Source organism: Eubalaena glacialis, chromosome 18 (assembly GCF_028564815.1).
Source record: "Eubalaena glacialis isolate mEubGla1 chromosome 18, mEubGla1.1.hap2.+ XY, whole genome shotgun sequence".
NCBI classification, from domain to species: Eukaryota; Metazoa; Chordata; class Mammalia; order Artiodactyla; family Balaenidae; genus Eubalaena; species Eubalaena glacialis.
In genome coordinates this window covers 31487288-31506135 of record NC_083733.1, presented here as the reverse complement: position 1 = coordinate 31506135, position 18848 = coordinate 31487288, and the positions used below count along the sequence as shown (strand labels likewise).

The 18848-nt window shown below is 38.1% G+C and overlaps 1 protein-coding gene across 2 annotated transcripts in view; it reads left to right on the top strand.

Annotated features, from left to right (window-relative positions):
• Positions 1 to 10084: 10084 nt before the first annotated feature.
• RBL2 (RB transcriptional corepressor like 2) overlaps positions 10085 to 18848 on the top strand; it is a 48757-nt gene continuing 39993 nt past the window's right edge. The window contains exons 1-4 of one of the 2 annotated variants that reach the window (XM_061174437.1): positions 10085 to 10451; positions 12792 to 12922; positions 15104 to 15304; positions 18532 to 18596. In XM_061174437.1, coding sequence (XP_061030420.1) covers positions 10209 to 10451; positions 12792 to 12922; positions 15104 to 15304; positions 18532 to 18596 — 640 coding nt within the window. In that variant the 5' untranslated portion in view covers positions 10085 to 10208. Of the gene's footprint in view, positions 10452 to 12791; positions 12923 to 15103; positions 15305 to 18531; positions 18597 to 18848 lie in introns of those variants that run through there. The other variant, XM_061174438.1, reaches the window with a different exon arrangement.

Genomic DNA, 18848 nt, shown 5'->3' with positions numbered 1-18848 from the left:
TCTGCTCTGATCTTTATGATTTCTTTCCTTCTGCTAACTTTGGGTTTTGTTTGTTCTTCTTTCTCTAGTTCCTTTAGGTGTAAGGTTAGATTGTTTATTTGAGATTTATCTTGTTTCTTGAGGTAGGCTTGTATAGCTATAAACTTCCCTCTTAGAACTGCTTTTGCTGCATCCCATAGGTTTTGGATCGTCGTGTTTTCATTGTCATTTGTCTCTAGGTATTTTTTGATTTCCTCTTTGATTTCTTCAGTGATCTGTTGGTTATTTAGTAATGTATTGTTTAGCCTCCATGTGTTTGTGTTTTTTACATATTTTTCCCTGTAATTCATTTCTAATCTCATAGCGTTGTGGTCAGAAAAGATGCTGGATATGATTTCAATTTTCTTAAATTTACTGAGGCTTGATTTGTGACCCAAGATGTGATCTATCCTGGAGAATGTTCCGTGCGCACTTGAGAAGAAAGTGTAATCTCCTGTTTTTGGATGGAATGTCCTATAAATATCAATTAAATCTATCTGGTCTATTGTGTCATTTAAAGCTTCTGTTTCCTTATTTATTTTCATTTTGGATGATCTGTCCATTGGTGTAAGTGAGGTGTTAAAGTCCCCCACTATTATTGTGTTACTGTAGATTTCCTGTTTTATAGCTGTTAGCAGTTACCTTATGTATTGAGGTGCTCCTATATTGGGTGCATATATATTTATAATTGTTATTTCTTCTTCTTGGATTGATCCGTTGATCATTATGTAGTGTCCTTCCTTGTCTCTTGTAATATTCTTTATTTTAAAGTCTATTTTATCAGATATGAGTATTGCTACTCCAGCTTTCTTTTGATTTCCATTTGCATGGAATATCTTTTTCCATCCCCTCACTTTCAGTCTGTATGTGTCCCTAGGTGTGAAGTGGGTCTCTTTTAGACAGCATATATATGGGTCTTGTTTTTGTATCCATTCAGCAAGCCTGTGTCTTTTGGTTGGAACATTTAATCCATTCACATTTAAGGTAATTATTGATATGTATGTGCTTATGACCATTTTCTTAATTGTTTTGGGTTTGTTTTTGTAGGTCTTTTTCTTCTCTTGTGTTTCCCACTTAGAGAAGTTCCTTTAGCATTTGTTGTAGAGCTGGTTTGGTGGTGCTGAATTCTCTTAGCTTTTGCTTGTCTGTAAAGCTTTTGATTTCTCCATCGAATCTGAATGAGATCCTTGCCGGGTAGAGTAATCTTGGTTGTCGGTTCTTCCATTTCATCACTTTAAGTATATCATGCCACTCCCTTCTGACTTGTAGAGTTTCTGCTGAGAAATCAGCTGTTAACCTTTTGGGAGTTCCCTTGTATGTTATTTTTCGTTTTTCCCTTGCTGCTTTCAATAATTTTTCTTTGTCTTTAATTTTTGCCAGTTTGATTACTATGTGTCTTGGCGTGTTTCTCCTTGGGTTTATCCTGTATGGGACTCGCTGTGTTTCCTCGACTTGGGTGGCTATTTCCTTTCCCATGTTAGGGAAGTTTTCGACTATAATCTCTTCAAATATTTTCTCTGGTCCTTTCTCTCTCTCTTCTCCTTCTGGGACCCCTATAATGCGAATGTTGTTGCATTAATGTTGTCCCAGAGGTCTCTTAAGCTGTCTTCATTTCTTTTCATTCTTTTTTCTTTATTCTGTTCCGCAGCAGTGAATTCCACCATTCTGTCTTCCAGGTCACTTATCCGTTCTTCTGCCTCAGTTATTCTGCTATTGATTCCTTCTAGTGTAGTTTTCATTTCACTTATTGTATTGTTCATCTCTGTTTGTTTGTTCTTTAATTCTTCTAGGTCTTTGTTAAACATTTCTTGCATCTTCTCGATCTTTGCCTCCATTCTTTTTCCGAGGTCCTGGATCATCTTCACTATCATTATTCTGAATTCTTTTTCTGGAAGGTTGCCTATCTCCACTTCATTTAGTTGTTTTTCTGGGGTTTTATCTTGTTCCTTCATCTGGTACATAGCCCTCTGCCTTTTCATCTTGTCTGTCTTTCTGTGAATGTGGTTTTTGATCCACAGGCTGCAGGATTGTAGTTCTTCTTGCTTCTGCTCTCTGCCCTCTCTTTCACATTTTTAAGGGGTTTCTCATTCCACATTTATATATATGTAGATGCATCATAATTTATTTAATACCCAATTATTGAGCATTTAGATATTTTTCAGTTTGGGGCTATTTAAACAGTAATGTGTTTGTAGTCAAATCTTTGCATACACTAATGATTTTTTTCATTAGAATAAATACCTAGGCATGAAATAATGATGTTCAAATTTTAAGACCAGTTTGATTGTTATCATTTTATACTCCAACAGTAGAGTATAAAACGACTTTCTTCTCTATGTCTCCTTGGCAGTACTGGGCATTATAACTTTTTAAAAGTCTCTGTCAATTTGATAGACTAAAAATAGACTCTTGTTTTAGTTTATTTTGGTAACATATAGTATAAGATAGGAATCTTAATTTGAATTTTTCCAAAGAGTTATGCAATGTCCCAGCATCATGTAGTATATAATCTCTCCACTGATTTGACATGCCTGCATTGGTCATAACCTAAGTAATTCATTCATGTATATGTATATGTGAATTATTTAGGTATATATGATTTAGATCATATCTATCATAGATACACATGATATATCAGTGATATATCATGTAAGGAGTAACCATAAGAAAAATGGAGTAGCTATGCTAATAAAAGAGTAATAGACTTTAGAACAAACCAAAGAAAAAAAAAGTGTTACTAGAAATAAAGGAGAACATTTTACAATGATTAAAGGGTCAATCTATCAGGAAAATATAACAATTATAGACATATGTGCATCTAACAACAGGGCCACAAAATACATGAAGCAAAACCTAACAAAATTGAAAGGAAAAATATACACTTCAACAATAATATTTGGAGACTAATAGCTCACTTTCAATAATGAATAGAGCAAGCAGGCCAAAGGTCAACAAGAAAACAGATTTGAACAACACTGTAAATCAACTAGACCTAAGAAACATCTATTGGACACCACCCAACAATAGCAGAATACACATTCTTAAAGCACACAAGAACCATTCTGCAGGATAGACCACATGGTAGGTCATAAAACAAGTCTCAAATTTAAAAAGATTCAATCATACAAAGTATGTTCTGCAACCACAAAAGAATGAAATTAGAAATCAGAAACAAAGCTAGGAAACTTACAAATATGTGAAAATTAAACAACATACTCATAAATAAGTAGTCAAAGAAGAAATCTCAAAAGAAGTTAAAAAATATTTTGAGATGAATAGAAACAAACAAGTAATATACCAAAACATATGAGATATAACCAAAGCAGTGCACAGAGGGAAATGTATAGCTGTAAATATCTACATTAAGAAAAAAATCACAAATTAACCTAACTTTGCACTTTAAGAAACTAGGAAAAGCTCAAACTAAACCCAAAGCAAGAAGTAAGGAAATAAATATTAGAGCGTAATTACTGAAATAGAAAATAGAGAAAATTAATTAAACCAAAAGGTAATTCTTTAAAAAGATCAACAAAATTGACAAACCTTTAGCTAGACTGATCAACAAAAAAAGAGAAGACCCAAATTTCTAGAACCAGGGAATTCACTGGTGGTCCAGTGGTTGGAATTCTGTGCTTTCACTGCCGAGGGCCTGGGTTCAATCCCTGACTGGGGAATTGGGATCCTGCAAGCTGCGTAGTGCAGCCAAAAAAAAAAAAAAATTACTAGAATCAAAAGGGAACATCATTCCTACCAATATTACAGAAATAAAAATCATTATAAGAAATATTATGAATAATTGTATGCCAATAAATTAGATAACCTAGATGAAGTGGACAAATTTCAAGAAAGACACAAACTAGTGATACTGAATCAAGAAGAAATAGAGGGACTTCCCTGGTGGTGCAGTGGTTAAGAGTCCACCTGCCAATGCAGGGGACATGGGTTTGAGCCCTGGTCCGGGAAGATCCCACATGCCGCGGAGCAACGAAGCCCATGCACCACAACTACTGAGCCTGTGCTCTAGAGCCCGCGAGCCACAACTACTGAGCCCGTGCGCCTAGAGCCTGCGCACTGCAACGAAGAGTAGCCCCCACTCACTGCAACTAGAGAAAGCCTGCATGCAGCAACAAAGACCGAACACAGTCAAAAATAAATTAATTAAATAAATTTAAAATAAAAAAGAAAGTAAGTTTGTGGTTGCCTAGGGCTGGAGACGCTGGACTGCTCATGGGTATGGGGTTTCTTCATGGGATGATGAAAGTGCTCTAAACAGATTTTGGTTTGTTGCATAACGGTGAATATACTGAAAACAACTGAACTGTATACTTTAAATTGGTGAATTGTATGGTATATGGATTGTATCTCAATAAAGTTGCTTTTAAAAACTGACAGAAAGTAAAATGTACAAACTCAATGTAAAATCTTTAAATTTTTAACCTTAATAAGTACCCACTTTTTCCCTCTACTGGAGCTCCTACTGACATGTGGAAACCTCTGCCCCCTCCACCTACCCCTTTTGCTGATCCATGAGGCTCAAACTAGCTAGCAGCTCCTGCTACTAAGAGCACTCCCTGGGGACCAAGAGGAAAAGCAAGAGTTCTGGAACCTCTTCTCCTCTTCTGCACATTTACTCCCAAGGTGATCTCATTCAGTCTTTTTTTTAATTATTTTTTTCCTTTTTAAAAAAATTTTTATTGAAATATAGTTGATTTACAATGTTGTGTTAGTTTCAGGTGTACAGCAAAGTGATTTAGTTATATAAGTTTTGTATATAAGTTCTTTTTCAGATTCTTTTCCCTTATAGGTTATTACAAAATATTGAGTACAGTTCCCTGTGCTATACAGTAGGTCCTTACTATCTATTTTATATGTAGTAGTGTGTATATGTTAATCCCAAACTCATAATTTATCCCTCCCTCCCCCTTCCCCTTTGGTAACCATAAATTTGTTTTCTATGTCTGTGGATCTATTTCTGTTTTGTGTATAAGTTCGTTTGTATCATCTTTTATTTTTAGATTCCACATGTAAGCAATATCATATGATATTTGTCTTTCTCTGTCTAACTTACTTCACTTAGTATGATAATCTCTACGTCCATCCATGTTGCTGCAAATGGCATTATTTCATTCTTTTTTAGGGCCGAGTAACATTCCACTGTATGTACATACCACATCTTCTTTATCCGTTCATCTGTCAATGGACATTTCGGTTGCTTCCATATCTTGGCTATTGCAGATAGTGCTGCAATGAACATTGGGGTGCAGGTATCTTTTGGAAATGTGGTTTTCTTATGGAGAGCAATCTGCTTTACCTAAAGTCCACCAATTTAAATGTAAATCTCATTCATAAACACCCTCACAGAATCATCCTAAATAGTGTTTGACCAAATATCTAGGCACAGTGGCCCAGCCACGATAACACATAAACTTAACTATCACAGCTTCTATGTTAAGAAGAAATTGTGGTAAAAGGAAAGACAGAAGCAGGAAGGCCGGATGGAAGGACATTGCAAGGATGCTGGTAAGAGAAGATGGAAGCTTGGATCAGAGGACTGGCAATGGAGGAGCTGAGAGGTGGATGGATTTTGAGTAAGTGAAGACTGAGCTGGTGGATTGGATGGAGAAGGTGAGAGAAAGTGCAATCAAGGATGACTCCAAAGTTTTTTGGCCTAGTCAACTGGAAGAATGATGTTGCCTTTTCCTGAGGGGGGAAAAATGGAGACCATGGGGTTAGGGGATGGGCTTCGATGACCTGAGGATGGAAGAGCAAGGGTTCAGTGGGCACAGGGGGCAGCAGAGAGGACACAGTCCCTGCTCCTGGCCTTGAAGCCTGGGGGATATGAGGAAATACTGGGAGTTCCAGAGCGCACAAGGATTTGGTGGTCATGAAGGAGAAGGATATTTCATCCTGGCCAAAGTACCTCAAGAGAGAAATGACTGGGAGGGTTTGTATTTTTTTTCTTTTTTTTAATTGAAGTATAGTTGATTTACAATGTTGTGTTAGTTTCATGTGTACAACAAAGTGATTCAGTTTTTTATACACACATATATATGTATATATATATATGTTCTTTTTCAGATTCTTTTCCCTTACAGATTATTACAAAATATTTAGTATAGTTCCCTGTGCTATGCAAGGGTTTGCATTTTTTTAATGAAAACTGAGGAAATCAGTCTGATCAGCCTGGTCAATTTCATCTTAGGAGCACTGGGCCTCACAGAATTCAGTGGTGGCCTTGAAGTCAAACTAGGTGTTTAGTTAAATGAATATTAATTGAACTACTGTTAAGTGATAAACACTGTTCTAGGTTTTGGAGACAGAGTGTCACTGTTCTCCTTACCCTAAAACCTTAAGTGGCATCCAATCACCTTTAGCATCAAGTCCAAAATCTTAACCAGAGCTTTGACCTCATCTCTATCCATACCTCCTGTTCCTCTTGCTTTTTACACTTCAACCACATTCATATTCCTACAACTCCCTGAACCACCCATGCTTTTTCCCAATTCGAGGTCTTTGAAAAAGCTTTTTCCTCTACCTGAAATGAACCCTTTCCTTCTTCTAGTTATGACTTTTAGATTTCTCCTCAGGGAAATGAAGGGGAAGAAGGGAAAGCCTTTGTCCACCTCCAACCACCCAGGCACTCCTGCCCCTGTGCCTGGGAAAGGTCTTCTGGGATGCAATCCTATATTTCCCTGACTTTCTTTTTTTTTGTAATATATTCACACTTGATAATTACTTGTTCTAGGTCTGTTTTTCCCATGAGATCATAAGCTCTTGAGGGCAGAGACCATGCATATACCATTCACTACTATATCTTCAGTGTTTGGCAAAGTACTTGACACATAGTAGGCACTCACTAAACATTTGCTGAATATTTGAGTGGATGGATGGCAGGATCTCTGGCTAAATGAATGAATGAATAAATGAGTGAAAGAATAATCAGACCCCAAGAACCAAACCTCTGGAATAACCGAGATTGATTTCTCTTTTTTTAAAATTCTTTTTAAAATTGAGATAAAATTGATATACAACATTGTATTAGTTTTAGGTGTACAACATAGTGATTTAATATGTGTGTGTGTGTGTGTGTGTATATATATATATATATATATACATATATATGATTATCACAAGAAGTTTAGTTAACATCTATAACCACACATGGGTACAAATTTTTTGTGTGTGTGACATGAAATTTTAAGATTTATTCTCTTGGCAACTTTCAAATACACAATATGGTATAGTTAACTATAGTCACCATGTTGTGCATTATATCCCCATAACTTATCTATTTTATAACTGGACGTTTGTACCTTTTGTCCACCCATTTTTTTCACCCATTTCACCTACCCACTGTTGCCCACATCTGGCAACCACCAATCTGTTCTCTGTATCTAGGAGTTTGGTTTTGGTATTATTTTTTTTTTAGATTTCACATATCAGTGATATCATACAGTATTTGTCTTTCTTTGTTAATCTCCATCATCAAGTGCCTCTTTTTTCTTTTCTTTTTTTTTAAGGAATGTTAATGTCAATTATTAAGTAATTTTAGCTTGTCAAAGTTAAGAAATTTAATCTATTGGTGAGACTAGTGGAGGAATAAAAAATTACCAAGAAAAAAATTCAATTATTAAGTGATTTTTTTTTTCTTTCATGATAATTGATAGATACATGTCTTACACTTAACAGGTGTTTAATTATTTATTGCTGCATAACAAACCGTCCTAAAACTTTGTGACTTGAAACAATAATAATTATTGCTTTTGCCCACAGATCTGCAGTTGGGCAGGGATCAGCGGGAAGGTTCGTCTCTGCTCCATACAGCATTAGCTGGGACAGCTTGACTAGAAGCTGGAGGATCTGCTTGTAAACAGGCTCATTCAACATGGCTGGCACTGAGGGCCAGGGGTCTCAGGTCCTATGTGCATGGTGAGAACAGCAGAACTCTAGTCCAAACCCCTGCACTAAAAGATGCCATAACTCTAGCATGGCTTCTAGCAGCATAAGGCTGTGTCCTAGGGTGACTCCAGCCCCTATTATTGATAAAATGCCTGCCTGAGAAACCTCAATGCTGCCAGAATTTAAAGATTGTTCTTGCCAACACCTGAAGAAAGGCCTCAGCCTTCCCTTTCTTATAGCATTTACTAAATAGGGCTTACAATTGTGATACCTTCCTCTGTCCTTTTGAGATGTACAGTTGTCCCTGGTATCTGTGGGGATTGGTTCCAGGAGCCCTGCAGATACCAATAACTGCTGACGCCCAAGTCTCTTATGTAAAATGTCATAGTATTTCCATATAAGCTATGCACATCCTCTTGTAAACTTTAAATCATCTCTAGATTACTTATAATACCTAATAAATGTAAGTGGGATGTAAATGTAAATGCTAAGTAAATAGTTGCCAGGGTGCGTGACAAATTCAAGCTTTGCTTTTTGGAACTTCCTGGAATTGTTGTGTGTTTTTTGTTTGTTTGTTTGTTTTGTTTTGTTTTTGTTTTTAAAGGGAAAGTCTTGTTTTCAGTGGGGTGTTCTTTCTTTTCTTTTTCTTTAATTAAATTTACTTATTTATTTATTTTTGGCTGTGCTGGGTCTTCCTTGGGGCACGCAGACTTTCTCCCTAGTTGCGGTGTGCAGGCTCCTCATTGTGGTGGCTTCTCTTGTTGCGGAGCACGGGCTGTAGGCGCATGGGCTTCAGTAGTTGTGGCCCGTGGGCTCAGTAGTTGTGGCACGTGGGCTCAGTAGTTGTGGCTTGTGGGCTCTACAGCACAGGCTCAGTAGTTGTGGAGCACGGGCTTAGTTGCTCCACGGTAGGTGGGATCTTTCCAGACCAGGGCTCGAACCCATGTCCCCTCATTAGCAGGCAGATTCTTAACCACTGTGCCACCAGGGAAGTCCCTGTTTTTGCTCTTCTTAATATTTTTGATCCACAGTTGGTTGAACCTGTGGATGCACAACCTGCGTATACTGCGGACCAACTGTATATCCTACAAATCAGGAGTGTCTTTCTCAATGACCTGAAAGCCATTCCTTTTAAATGTAATCATCAGGAAGTATAGAGTCTCCGACTCCCAGTCTCTGTGGGAGGATACAATCCTAACTTCAACAAATTGATAACTAGCAGGCCCACTTGGCCTAATCACATATATAGTCACCAACCCTCTGTAACTTTTTGCTTGAGCTCTGCTCCCTCCCCATCTCTACTCTTTCCTTTTCCCTTTAAATCCCCAATTATCTCTGCACAAATCAGAACAGAGTCCAGCACTTTCCCCTACTGTCAGGACTGACTGCATAAAATGTTTTCATATCTTTCACTGATGTCTAGCTTTGTTTATCTTTGACAATAGGCTTCTCTAAGTGACCTGGGCTTCCTCACAGTATGGTGGCTGGGTTCAAAGGGTCAACGAAGAGAGAAAGTGACCCCATAGCAAACCAGAAATGCCTTAGGGCTCCTCGTGCATGAAAACGTTTTATACCATACCCCTTTAAGATATCAAAGAGGACTGGAAACAAAGTGATTCATATAGGTTTGAAAAGAGAAAGCAAAATGAAAATAAAAATAAAGGAATTGTAAATTTAAGCCAATTGCGTGACTGAGAGTAGGACAAATATGTCACTTATAGTGAATGTAAATTCACCCTATGGGGAAAAAAAGAATTACTACTTTAAAAAAAAATCCAATAATTATTTGAAAGTCGCAAATAAAATTAAAACATAGGAAAGAACTAGAATTAGGAATGACGCCGAAATTTGAATTTAGGCAGACAGGCCCTTACTGTTATCTTTATTTTTTAGATAAGGACACGCAGGTGATGAGTGTTATTTCTGGGGACACCTTGGACACTAAACCTTCACATGTCAACGTTTCTTGGGTGTTTTCTCTTCAGTACAGCCCTGCTGAATGGTCTCCCGATGAGGCGGTACTTGAAACGTAGAGAAGTCGCATTTCCGCCCGAGGGAGACGACGCGAGATGATTTTTCTAAATATGATTTTTGATCCCCGTGGGCCTCCGGCCTGGACTACATTTCCCATCAATCCGTGCTCGGAACTACGGGCACCGATGTGTGGTCCAGCGCCGTTGGCCGCGGCGCAGTCGGCAAGCTGTCGGCCGAGTGGCGGGCGCTTCGCGGTTTGAATGGCTGGGGGCCCAGGCCCTCGGCTCACCTGAGGCCCCGCCGCCCAGGTGTGCGCTATGCCGTCGGGAGGCAACCAATCGCCGCCGCCGCCCCCCCCTCCCCTTCCGGCGGCGGCGGCCTCGGATGAGGAGGAGGAGGACGATGCCGAGGCGGAGGACGCAGCGCAGCCGGCCGGGTCGCCGGCCCCTCAGACCCAACAGCGGTTCGACGAGCTGTGCAGCCGCCTGAACATGGACGAGGCGGCGCGGGCCGAGGCCTGGGACAGCTACCGGAGCATGAGCGAGAGCTACACGCTGGAGGTGCGCCCGGGGGGAGGAGAGCAGCGGCTTTCCGGGCCTAGTGGTCCCGCCCCGCCTCGGGGAATGGGGCCCCTTGTCTCCCCGGCTCGGGCGCCCTGCGGTGGAGGGGGAGGGGGGACTCCTCCGCCCCGGCCGGCCCTGGTTCTCTGGGTCCCCAGCCTGGAGCGGGGAGGGAATCCTCTTTGCGCACCTTCGTCCTGGAAACCTGGCTTTTGAAAAGCTCTGTAGCGGCCCTGAAAGTGAACCCTATCTCGCTGCTCTTCCCTCTCCGGTTCCGAAGCGGGAACAGCCCTTGTCCTAAAGTAGCACCGCGAGGCTGAGGTCGTGCTGCGGTCCGATTACAAAAACACAAGCACCTTGTTGGCAGGATGAACAGGTGCAGTTGTCAAGACCATACCCAGAAGGGGGTGGGGTGGGGTAGGGCGGAGGCTTGCCTGGGTTAGCGCTGAAATTAACCCGATGTTAGCGCCTGCGTTTCCGGGCTTCTCCTTCAGTTCCTTTTGAACTGTACCAAATTGCCTTTGTCCAGACCATTGCCTCCGTTTGAGTAAAGGCGTTACGTTTCGGGCTGTGTTTATGTATGTGTGAACAAAGACGAATCTTCCCCCTGCGCAAATGAAACGGGCTTTCTGCCCGCCTGGATAAAGACACGCATTTGTCTCTAGGAAGTCAGGACTGCGACGACTTTGAGGACCTATTGGTCACCCCGACATTGCCCAGGACTCTTATAGTGGCTGCGATCTAGGCATGTTTTGTCCCTTTCTTTCTACGGGGCTTGCAGCTGAGAAAAATGGCCATTCTAGCCAGTGAGGCTCAACCCTGTAGGCACCTCCCCTTTATGGGCCAATGGGAAGTGACACGGAAGTCTGCATTGTTTATCCGCTGTTTGCCTGTGTGAGTGGTATTTAAACTGCAGGCCATACGATTTTAAGTTGTTGAATAGTTTGTGGAAAGAGTAGGGCAAATAGGCTCAGAATGGGAAGGCCTAACCGAGGTGTTATTTAACAATAAGAGGGTGTTTTTGCCTGTGTGGCACTCACTAAGGTTTTTTTAATTGTTGCATTAATAGAATTTTAATTCAGTTCCTTCTTCCCATTTTTACATCTACGGGGGGCGGGGGCGGGGGGGGGGAAGCTAGTAATATACTGGCTTTGGAACCTGACAGACCTAGGTGACTTTGGGCAATTTACTTAACCATTCCAAACTCAATTTTGTGGTATGTTACTTTGAGATATTTGTACCTACCTTACAAAGCTGTTCTGATGGTTAAATAAGGAAACGTGGAGTTTCTGGAGCATGAAGCACCATATGGATAGTGCTTTGGAGTTTACAAAGCTCTTTCACATGCTTTGGTGATCTGGCTGAATAGGCCATGTTCTTGTTTCTTTCCTAGTGGTTCCTGTAGGCAGACAAAGAGAAGGACTCTTTTTTGGTGATGGGCATAAGTGCCTCCAAATAAGCTCTTATTTTACCCTCAGGATAACCCTGTAAATTAGATAGAAAAAGCATTATTTCAACTCACAGTGGTTAAGCTGTGTGAAGCCCAGGGTTATATAAGCAAGTGACAAATAATAGATGGTTAGTAAACTATTTTTAAAAATACGTGTTTGATTTCTCAGTTTTTTAAAGACTTCGATCTCAGATTCTTAGCTCAGTTTACCCAATAAGTGAATGAATATTCATTCATTTCCCAAATGTTTTTTGATCACCTGTTCATGGCCAGACACTGTTACATAGGTGCTGGGGATAGAGCAAGGCACAAAACATAAAATCCCTGCCCTTGTGGAACTAGTAGTCAGGTATGCTGTAAGATAATGTCGGGTGTCAGTCTCATGGAAGTGTACCCTGGAAGATAAAGCTCATATGATATTTCATATAGAATAGTGGTTATAGAATTTTATCTTTTGATTTCTTGTATTTTCTGTGCTTTATACTTGTAATTCTCAATTCTCACGGTCCTCAGGTAAGAAAATTGAGCCTGCAAAATTGTTAAGTAATTTGCCCAAGGTGATCTACTCCCGTGTTGGGACTTCCATGGTGTATGTCCTGAGAGAGAGCACCAGGTGGAATCTGTATTGCCTTTTATGATCTTGAAAGTTACATAACATCACTTTCACCTGTGGTACTGGTTGAGCCAGTTCAAAGTGAGAGAACACAGACTTCAACCTCTCCGTGGAAGAATGTCAGTGTCATATTGTAAGAGGAGCGTTTGGGACAGGAACATCATTGAAAATGCAATTTCCCACAAACGTATAAATAACACTTTCAATTTAAACGAGTTTTTCATACTGAAATATATGTAGTTCATTAGCTAAAAATCAATTTTCTTTTATTTTACAGGGAAATGATCTTCATTGGTTAGCATGTGCCTTATATGTGGCTTGCAGAAAATCTGTGCCAACTGTAAGCAAAGGGACAGTTGAAGGAAACTATGTATCTTTAACTAGAATCCTGAGATGTTCAGAGCAGAGGTAACTATGTCAGAGTTTGTAGAGTGTGACTAATATAAAAGCATAGTGACAGTAGGAATTCTCTTTATCATTTTCCAAGCATTTGTACCTATGGAGTGCTAAATTTAGAAGTTAGGTCATGGTTTTTCTTTACCACATCTAAGTAAGTGTCCATTATATTTTATTTCTTTGGTGAAAAATAATTAAATTTTAACGTTATTTGGCACTTGTATGAAGCGTTTACTATTAGGTTATGACTTATCATTGTGTAATATTGGGAGAATTCTAAGTAAAGATACTCTAAATTGAAAAAGTAAATATTATATGGTATTAAACTGAGAACTACATGTACCGGACTTGTATCTAAAGAGGAGGCAGAAATTGCTTTTTCTATCTGTTGTGTAATTGAATTGCTTACATTTATTATTTGTGCCATTTGGGTTAATTTTCTCATGACTTATTAAAGATTGGTAGAAAAAGGATGTTTGGCATTTTGGAGGAAGTGCCACTGTCAAAATTTATGGACCTAGTGGTTTAAAAAAAAAAATCACTTACTATTAAAATAATTAACAAGAAATGTAATCTTTTAGCTGTAGTCTATTTATTAACCTTGAACTCCATCCTGAGTTATATTTAGGCCTAAGAACAAGAGGCAGTGTGTAAAGAGTTGAACACCTGGGGTGTAAACCTGCAGAAGTGGACTTAAATAAGGTGCAAAGTATAATCATTACAAAGAAGAAAAGTGGAGGCAGACTCATCCAGTTAAATGACAGACAAGGGACTTTAGAAGCAAAGGTCAAATTATGGGATCATCATTATAAACTCTAGTAAACTAAACTTACCTAATATTTTAATGCAAGTAATATCTCAGACTTCAGTTTTATTTCCAATTCGAAAGCTCAATTTTTATTTTTAAATTTTTACCTATGGGTTCAGATTATTTACTTCTCTGCTGTAATGGACTAAATGGATTAAAAAGAAAGAGCAGATTGGGAGAAGATATTTACAGTGTAACAAAAGATTAGTATCCAGAATTACATAAAGGACTACTAACAAATAGTTAAATAATTGACAAATAGCTACTAAAAAATGGGAAAAGTATATGATTTCACAAAGGCCTAAACTCACATAGCTAATAGATGTAGGCAAAGATGTTCAATCTCACAAGTAATCAAGGAAATTAGAAGTAAAGATAAGATAATATTTCATTCTCATCAGATTGGGGAAATTTGGAGTCTCATGATACCAAGTTTGGTCATTATGTAGGGAAACAGGAACTCTGTATTGCTGGTGTACATTGGAGAGAGTATAAATTGGCACAGTCACTCTAGTGGGAAATCTGGCAGTATCTAGTAAAGTTGAACATGCATATTCTCTGACTCAGCAATTCTGCTTCTCAGGGTAGTTCTTAAAGAAACTTCAGCATACAAGTACAGAAATGTGTTCATTACAGCATTTTTGTTATAGTGAAAAATTAGAAACCTCAATTTCCATTGGTTGGGGAATGAACGCAAAAAATGGTAGTTCATATGAAGGAATATTTTTAGCAATTAAAATGAATGAATTAGATCGACACGTAGCAACATTAATCTCATAAACATTATTGAATGAAAAAACAAGTTGTAGAATGCTACTTACAGTATGATACCATTTACATAAAATTTTAAAACCACACATACAAAAGATACTACTAAACTGTTTATGGTTACATATGTAATCACATAGTAAATGTAAAAACTTGGATGGGAAGACTCAGACTATACAGTGGTGCTTATCTTTGGGGAAGAAGAGTCCAAAGGGAACTTTGGCTGTTTCTGTAGAATTTTGCAAACATGGCAAAATTTATTTGGTATGTTAATATTTGTTAAATCTGGCAATTGTTACATGAATGTTGGTTATGTTCTCTGGTTAACTACTTATTTTCCACTTCTTTTGTATTGATATGTATTTCATACTTTTTAAAAACTTTTAGGTAATCTCAGAAAAAGAGATTAGGGAAATTAGATTTGGAAGATGAGAGACATAAACCAATCTGTGAGATTAAGCTAGCCAGAGAGGCATGAGTTGTGATTTTATATCACTGTCTAAAAGTAATATAATTTAATGAGTTAATTTCGATTTACTTTTAATTATCTAATTTGTATATTTTACCCTTGTGTTAATTACAAAAAAAAAAATCTCATTTTTTATTTTTAATATCAGCTTAATTGAATTTTTTCACAAGATGAAGAAATGGGAAGACATGGCAAACCTCCCCACACAGTTCAGAGAACGGACTGAGAGATTAGAAAGAAACTTCACTGTTTCTGCTGTAATCTTTAAGAAATATGAACCCATTTTTCAGGACATTTTTAAATATCCTCAAGAGGAGCAACCTCGTCAACAAAGAGGAAGAAAACAGCGGTATGTTTTTATATTTGTTAAGCAGGAATACACATTTGTCTGTACTACAGTTTTGATCCCTTAGTTTGTGTCCCTCAGTTTATTTTGCTGGTCTAAAGAAACAAATGTGATTTCATAAGTGATCTTTTTCTCCAATAATAATTTCTTGCTTTTCATTGCATGTTAGCTCTGAAGAGTTTGGCTTCTTTCACGTTGCAAAATGTGTGGAATCTCTGTTTCTATAAACTTTCCCTTTTCATTTAAGCAACCGAAAATGCAAAAATCAGACCTTAGATACTCTCACCAGTTAGCAATCTTGGGTATAGAATTTGACTACTTAATTTTCTATTATCGACGATATTGACTATTTCTATTATTTTCTATGTATTATAATACATATAGACTATTTCTTTATTTGACTTTTATGTCAAGCTGAATAGTAAAAAAATCCCCCTGAAAAGGCTTCTCTATGTATTTTGATGTTTACAACCAGTGAAAAGTAGAGAAACTGGATTGGGGGGAGAATAGTGGAACTGAAAACTGAAACTATTATGAAATTCTGCTTCTGACTATGCCTGCAAGTCTGTAAACTTATTCTGGCTCGATGTTTTCCATCTTTCCTCGTAGAAAAGGGCAGTTATGGGATACAAAGTCTCTACTTTTATCACGAAAGTTTCTTCATAAAGTAGAAATGAAAATTTGTTCTTAAAATAGAACTAGAAAAAGGTTGACAAGAAAAGTAGGGGAAAAGGAGTTATTGTAATTGAATGAATAATGTTTGCTTCTCTTTCAATATAAAAATGTTCCCAAACTGTGAAGGATGTTTACAGTAAGTGAGCAGCTTTAAAAAATAAAACAATGTTCATTTTTATATACTCGACCCCACTGATACGGAAGCAGCTGGTCTAGTTTGCTTGCAGTTTTAGGGAATTGTCTATTTATAATTAAGTATTCTAAAGTTTGGATAGAAGCTTGTTTCTGAGTCTAAGTTAGGCTGATACGATCATTTATAGAAAGATGTAGAATATCTTCTTTCTTTGAAGTGTTGTAGAAAATGATTTCAGATTGTATTTGCTTTGATATTTATTAGGGTGTATGTACTACTTAATTCTAATTCAGAAAATTCTAAGGTAAGTTTATCTAAAAATTTCACATTTATATCACCCTGTATACTTTTTATTAGTACTTTTGGCTAATATTAGTAATAGTAATGTATACCATTTACTGAGTATTTATTATGGGGCAGGGACTCTTCTAAGACTTCAGCATGTATTACTTCAGTTAATCCTTACGACGGCTTTATGAGGTTGATACTGTTGTTACAGGTCGAGGGAAACAAGCCTTTGAGAGGTTAAGTAATTTGGCCAAGGTCACACAGTAAGTGTGGAGCTCTTATTGAAACTTAAGTAGTCTGCCTGCAGAACCCATGTATTTCACCACGACTCAGTACTGCATCTCACACACTGGTCTTTGAAAATTTGTCACTGAGTATTTATTGAGAGCTTACTGTACGTAGGATACAAATGTTAAAAAAAGAAAACAAAACCAAAACCCGGAGTCACTGTCTTTTGAGAGCTTACAGTAAGTATAGTCAGGGAGAGACATGTATAAGTGCAAAAGATAATAGAAATGTAGGACTTTTGAGGCAAAAATAAGCCAGTCTGTATAAGCCAGTTAGGTAAGGTTCCATGGAGTAAGCAGAAATAGGTCTGGAAGGATGGGTAGGATTTTGATAGGTGAATTTGGAGATAACAGGTAGCCTTCTATGCAGAGGATGAAGAATGAAGACACCAAAGCAGCAAAGTAGGAGGAAATTTGGCTAAGCAGGTTAAGTTTGTTCTAGAGTTCTAGAGCCAGTTTTTGGAGTGGCTTGAGTGTTGTTTTTTTTTCTTCCAGTTTTATTGCGGTATAATTAACATGCAGCACTATATAAGTTTAAGGTGTACAGCATAATGATCTGACTTACATACATCATGAAATGATGACCACAATAAATTTAGTGATCATCCATCATCTCACTTAGAAATACAAAATTAAATAGAAAAAAAATTTTTCTTTGTGATCAGAACTCTTAAGATTTATTCTCTTAACTTTCATATATAACATACAGCAATGTTAATTATATTTATGTTGTACATTACATCGCTAGGACTTATTTATCTTATAACTGTAAGTTAGAATGGCTTCTAAAATGTTTGACTTTTATCTTGCTAGGTATCAAAACTAGATAGTTTATCATGTGCCTATGGTGGGGAGGCTACTTTTTAAAGCAGGGCAATGACGTTTAATCCTTGCCATCGACTGGTGAATTAAATTCAGTATTATACCCAAGTAGAACGATCTTTTAGCAGATGGAGAGACTAAGGCACGTGGAGAGCAAGTGTACTTAGCTAATGACAGTGCGGGAACTAAACCCCAGTCTTCAGATTCTTCTCTTCAAAGCACCGTGGTAGAATAAGGCTATTGGGATATGGAGCCAACAGATGTCTTATCTAAACATTGGCAGAGGATCTGGTAGAAAAGCCAAGTTTAAAACAGGTCTGAAACTCCCTGTGGCAAACAACTTAGCAAATATAACAGGTACTCTTTTATTTTCCCCCTTCCTCCTCCCTGCAACAGGTACTCCTAATGATAGAAATATAAGGAGTTATGGGGAGCCCCGAATTTACATTAAAAAGTCCTTTTGTGGGACTTCCCTGGCGGTCCAGTGGTTAAGACTCCGAGCTTCCACTGCAGGGGGCACGGGTTCGGTCCCCAGTCGGGGTAAGATCCCGCATGCCGTGCATCACAGCCAAAAAAAAAAAAAAAAAAAAAAAAAATCCTTTTGTGACTCGATATATAATCTGGAATGTCTTTAGGGAGGGAGGGTTTACATTTCATCAACTATGATGGAGGGGAAAAAAAGTTGGAGGAATATCTGCCTGCATACATGGGTCTTAAAGCAGCATTAGCCTTGCTGATGTCATCAGAAGAACTATTGTTACTCGTTTTATTTTCTACCTTACTTATCTTGACCTGCAAAAGCTTTTACAGTTCTTCAGAATTTTCTTCTAAGATGAGTGCTTTCCCTCGCTCCCAGCTATTCCCTTACCAGTATTTGGTTGGAGCAGAACTTCTTGCACATTTTCCATGTGAAATGAATCTGCTGTCACTCCAACTGTGGGTTTTGTTTCTCACCTAGTTTACAGTCATTTGTCATGTCTTTTTCTGATTCTTCTGTTATCTCATAACTTTTTTCTCCCCCAAAGGCGACAGCCCTGTACCGTGTCTGAAGTTTTCCATTTTTGTTGGGTGCTTTTTATATATGCAAAAGGTAAGGCAAGAGTGATATTTATTTAAATATTAGTTTATTTAAAAGTTCAGGTACTACTATTGTCAACCTATAATGTGTATCAGGAAAAGATTCTCACTGAAAAATTTCTCAAGGATTTTAGTCCCAGGTTCTTTTTTAAGTATTGCCTTTTCATAAGAGTCTTTTGAATTTCTTTACAGTATCCCAAACTTCCTTCATTAAATGGAAAATCCTTCGTTTTGTTCTTACACAACATTTTTTCCAAAGCACATT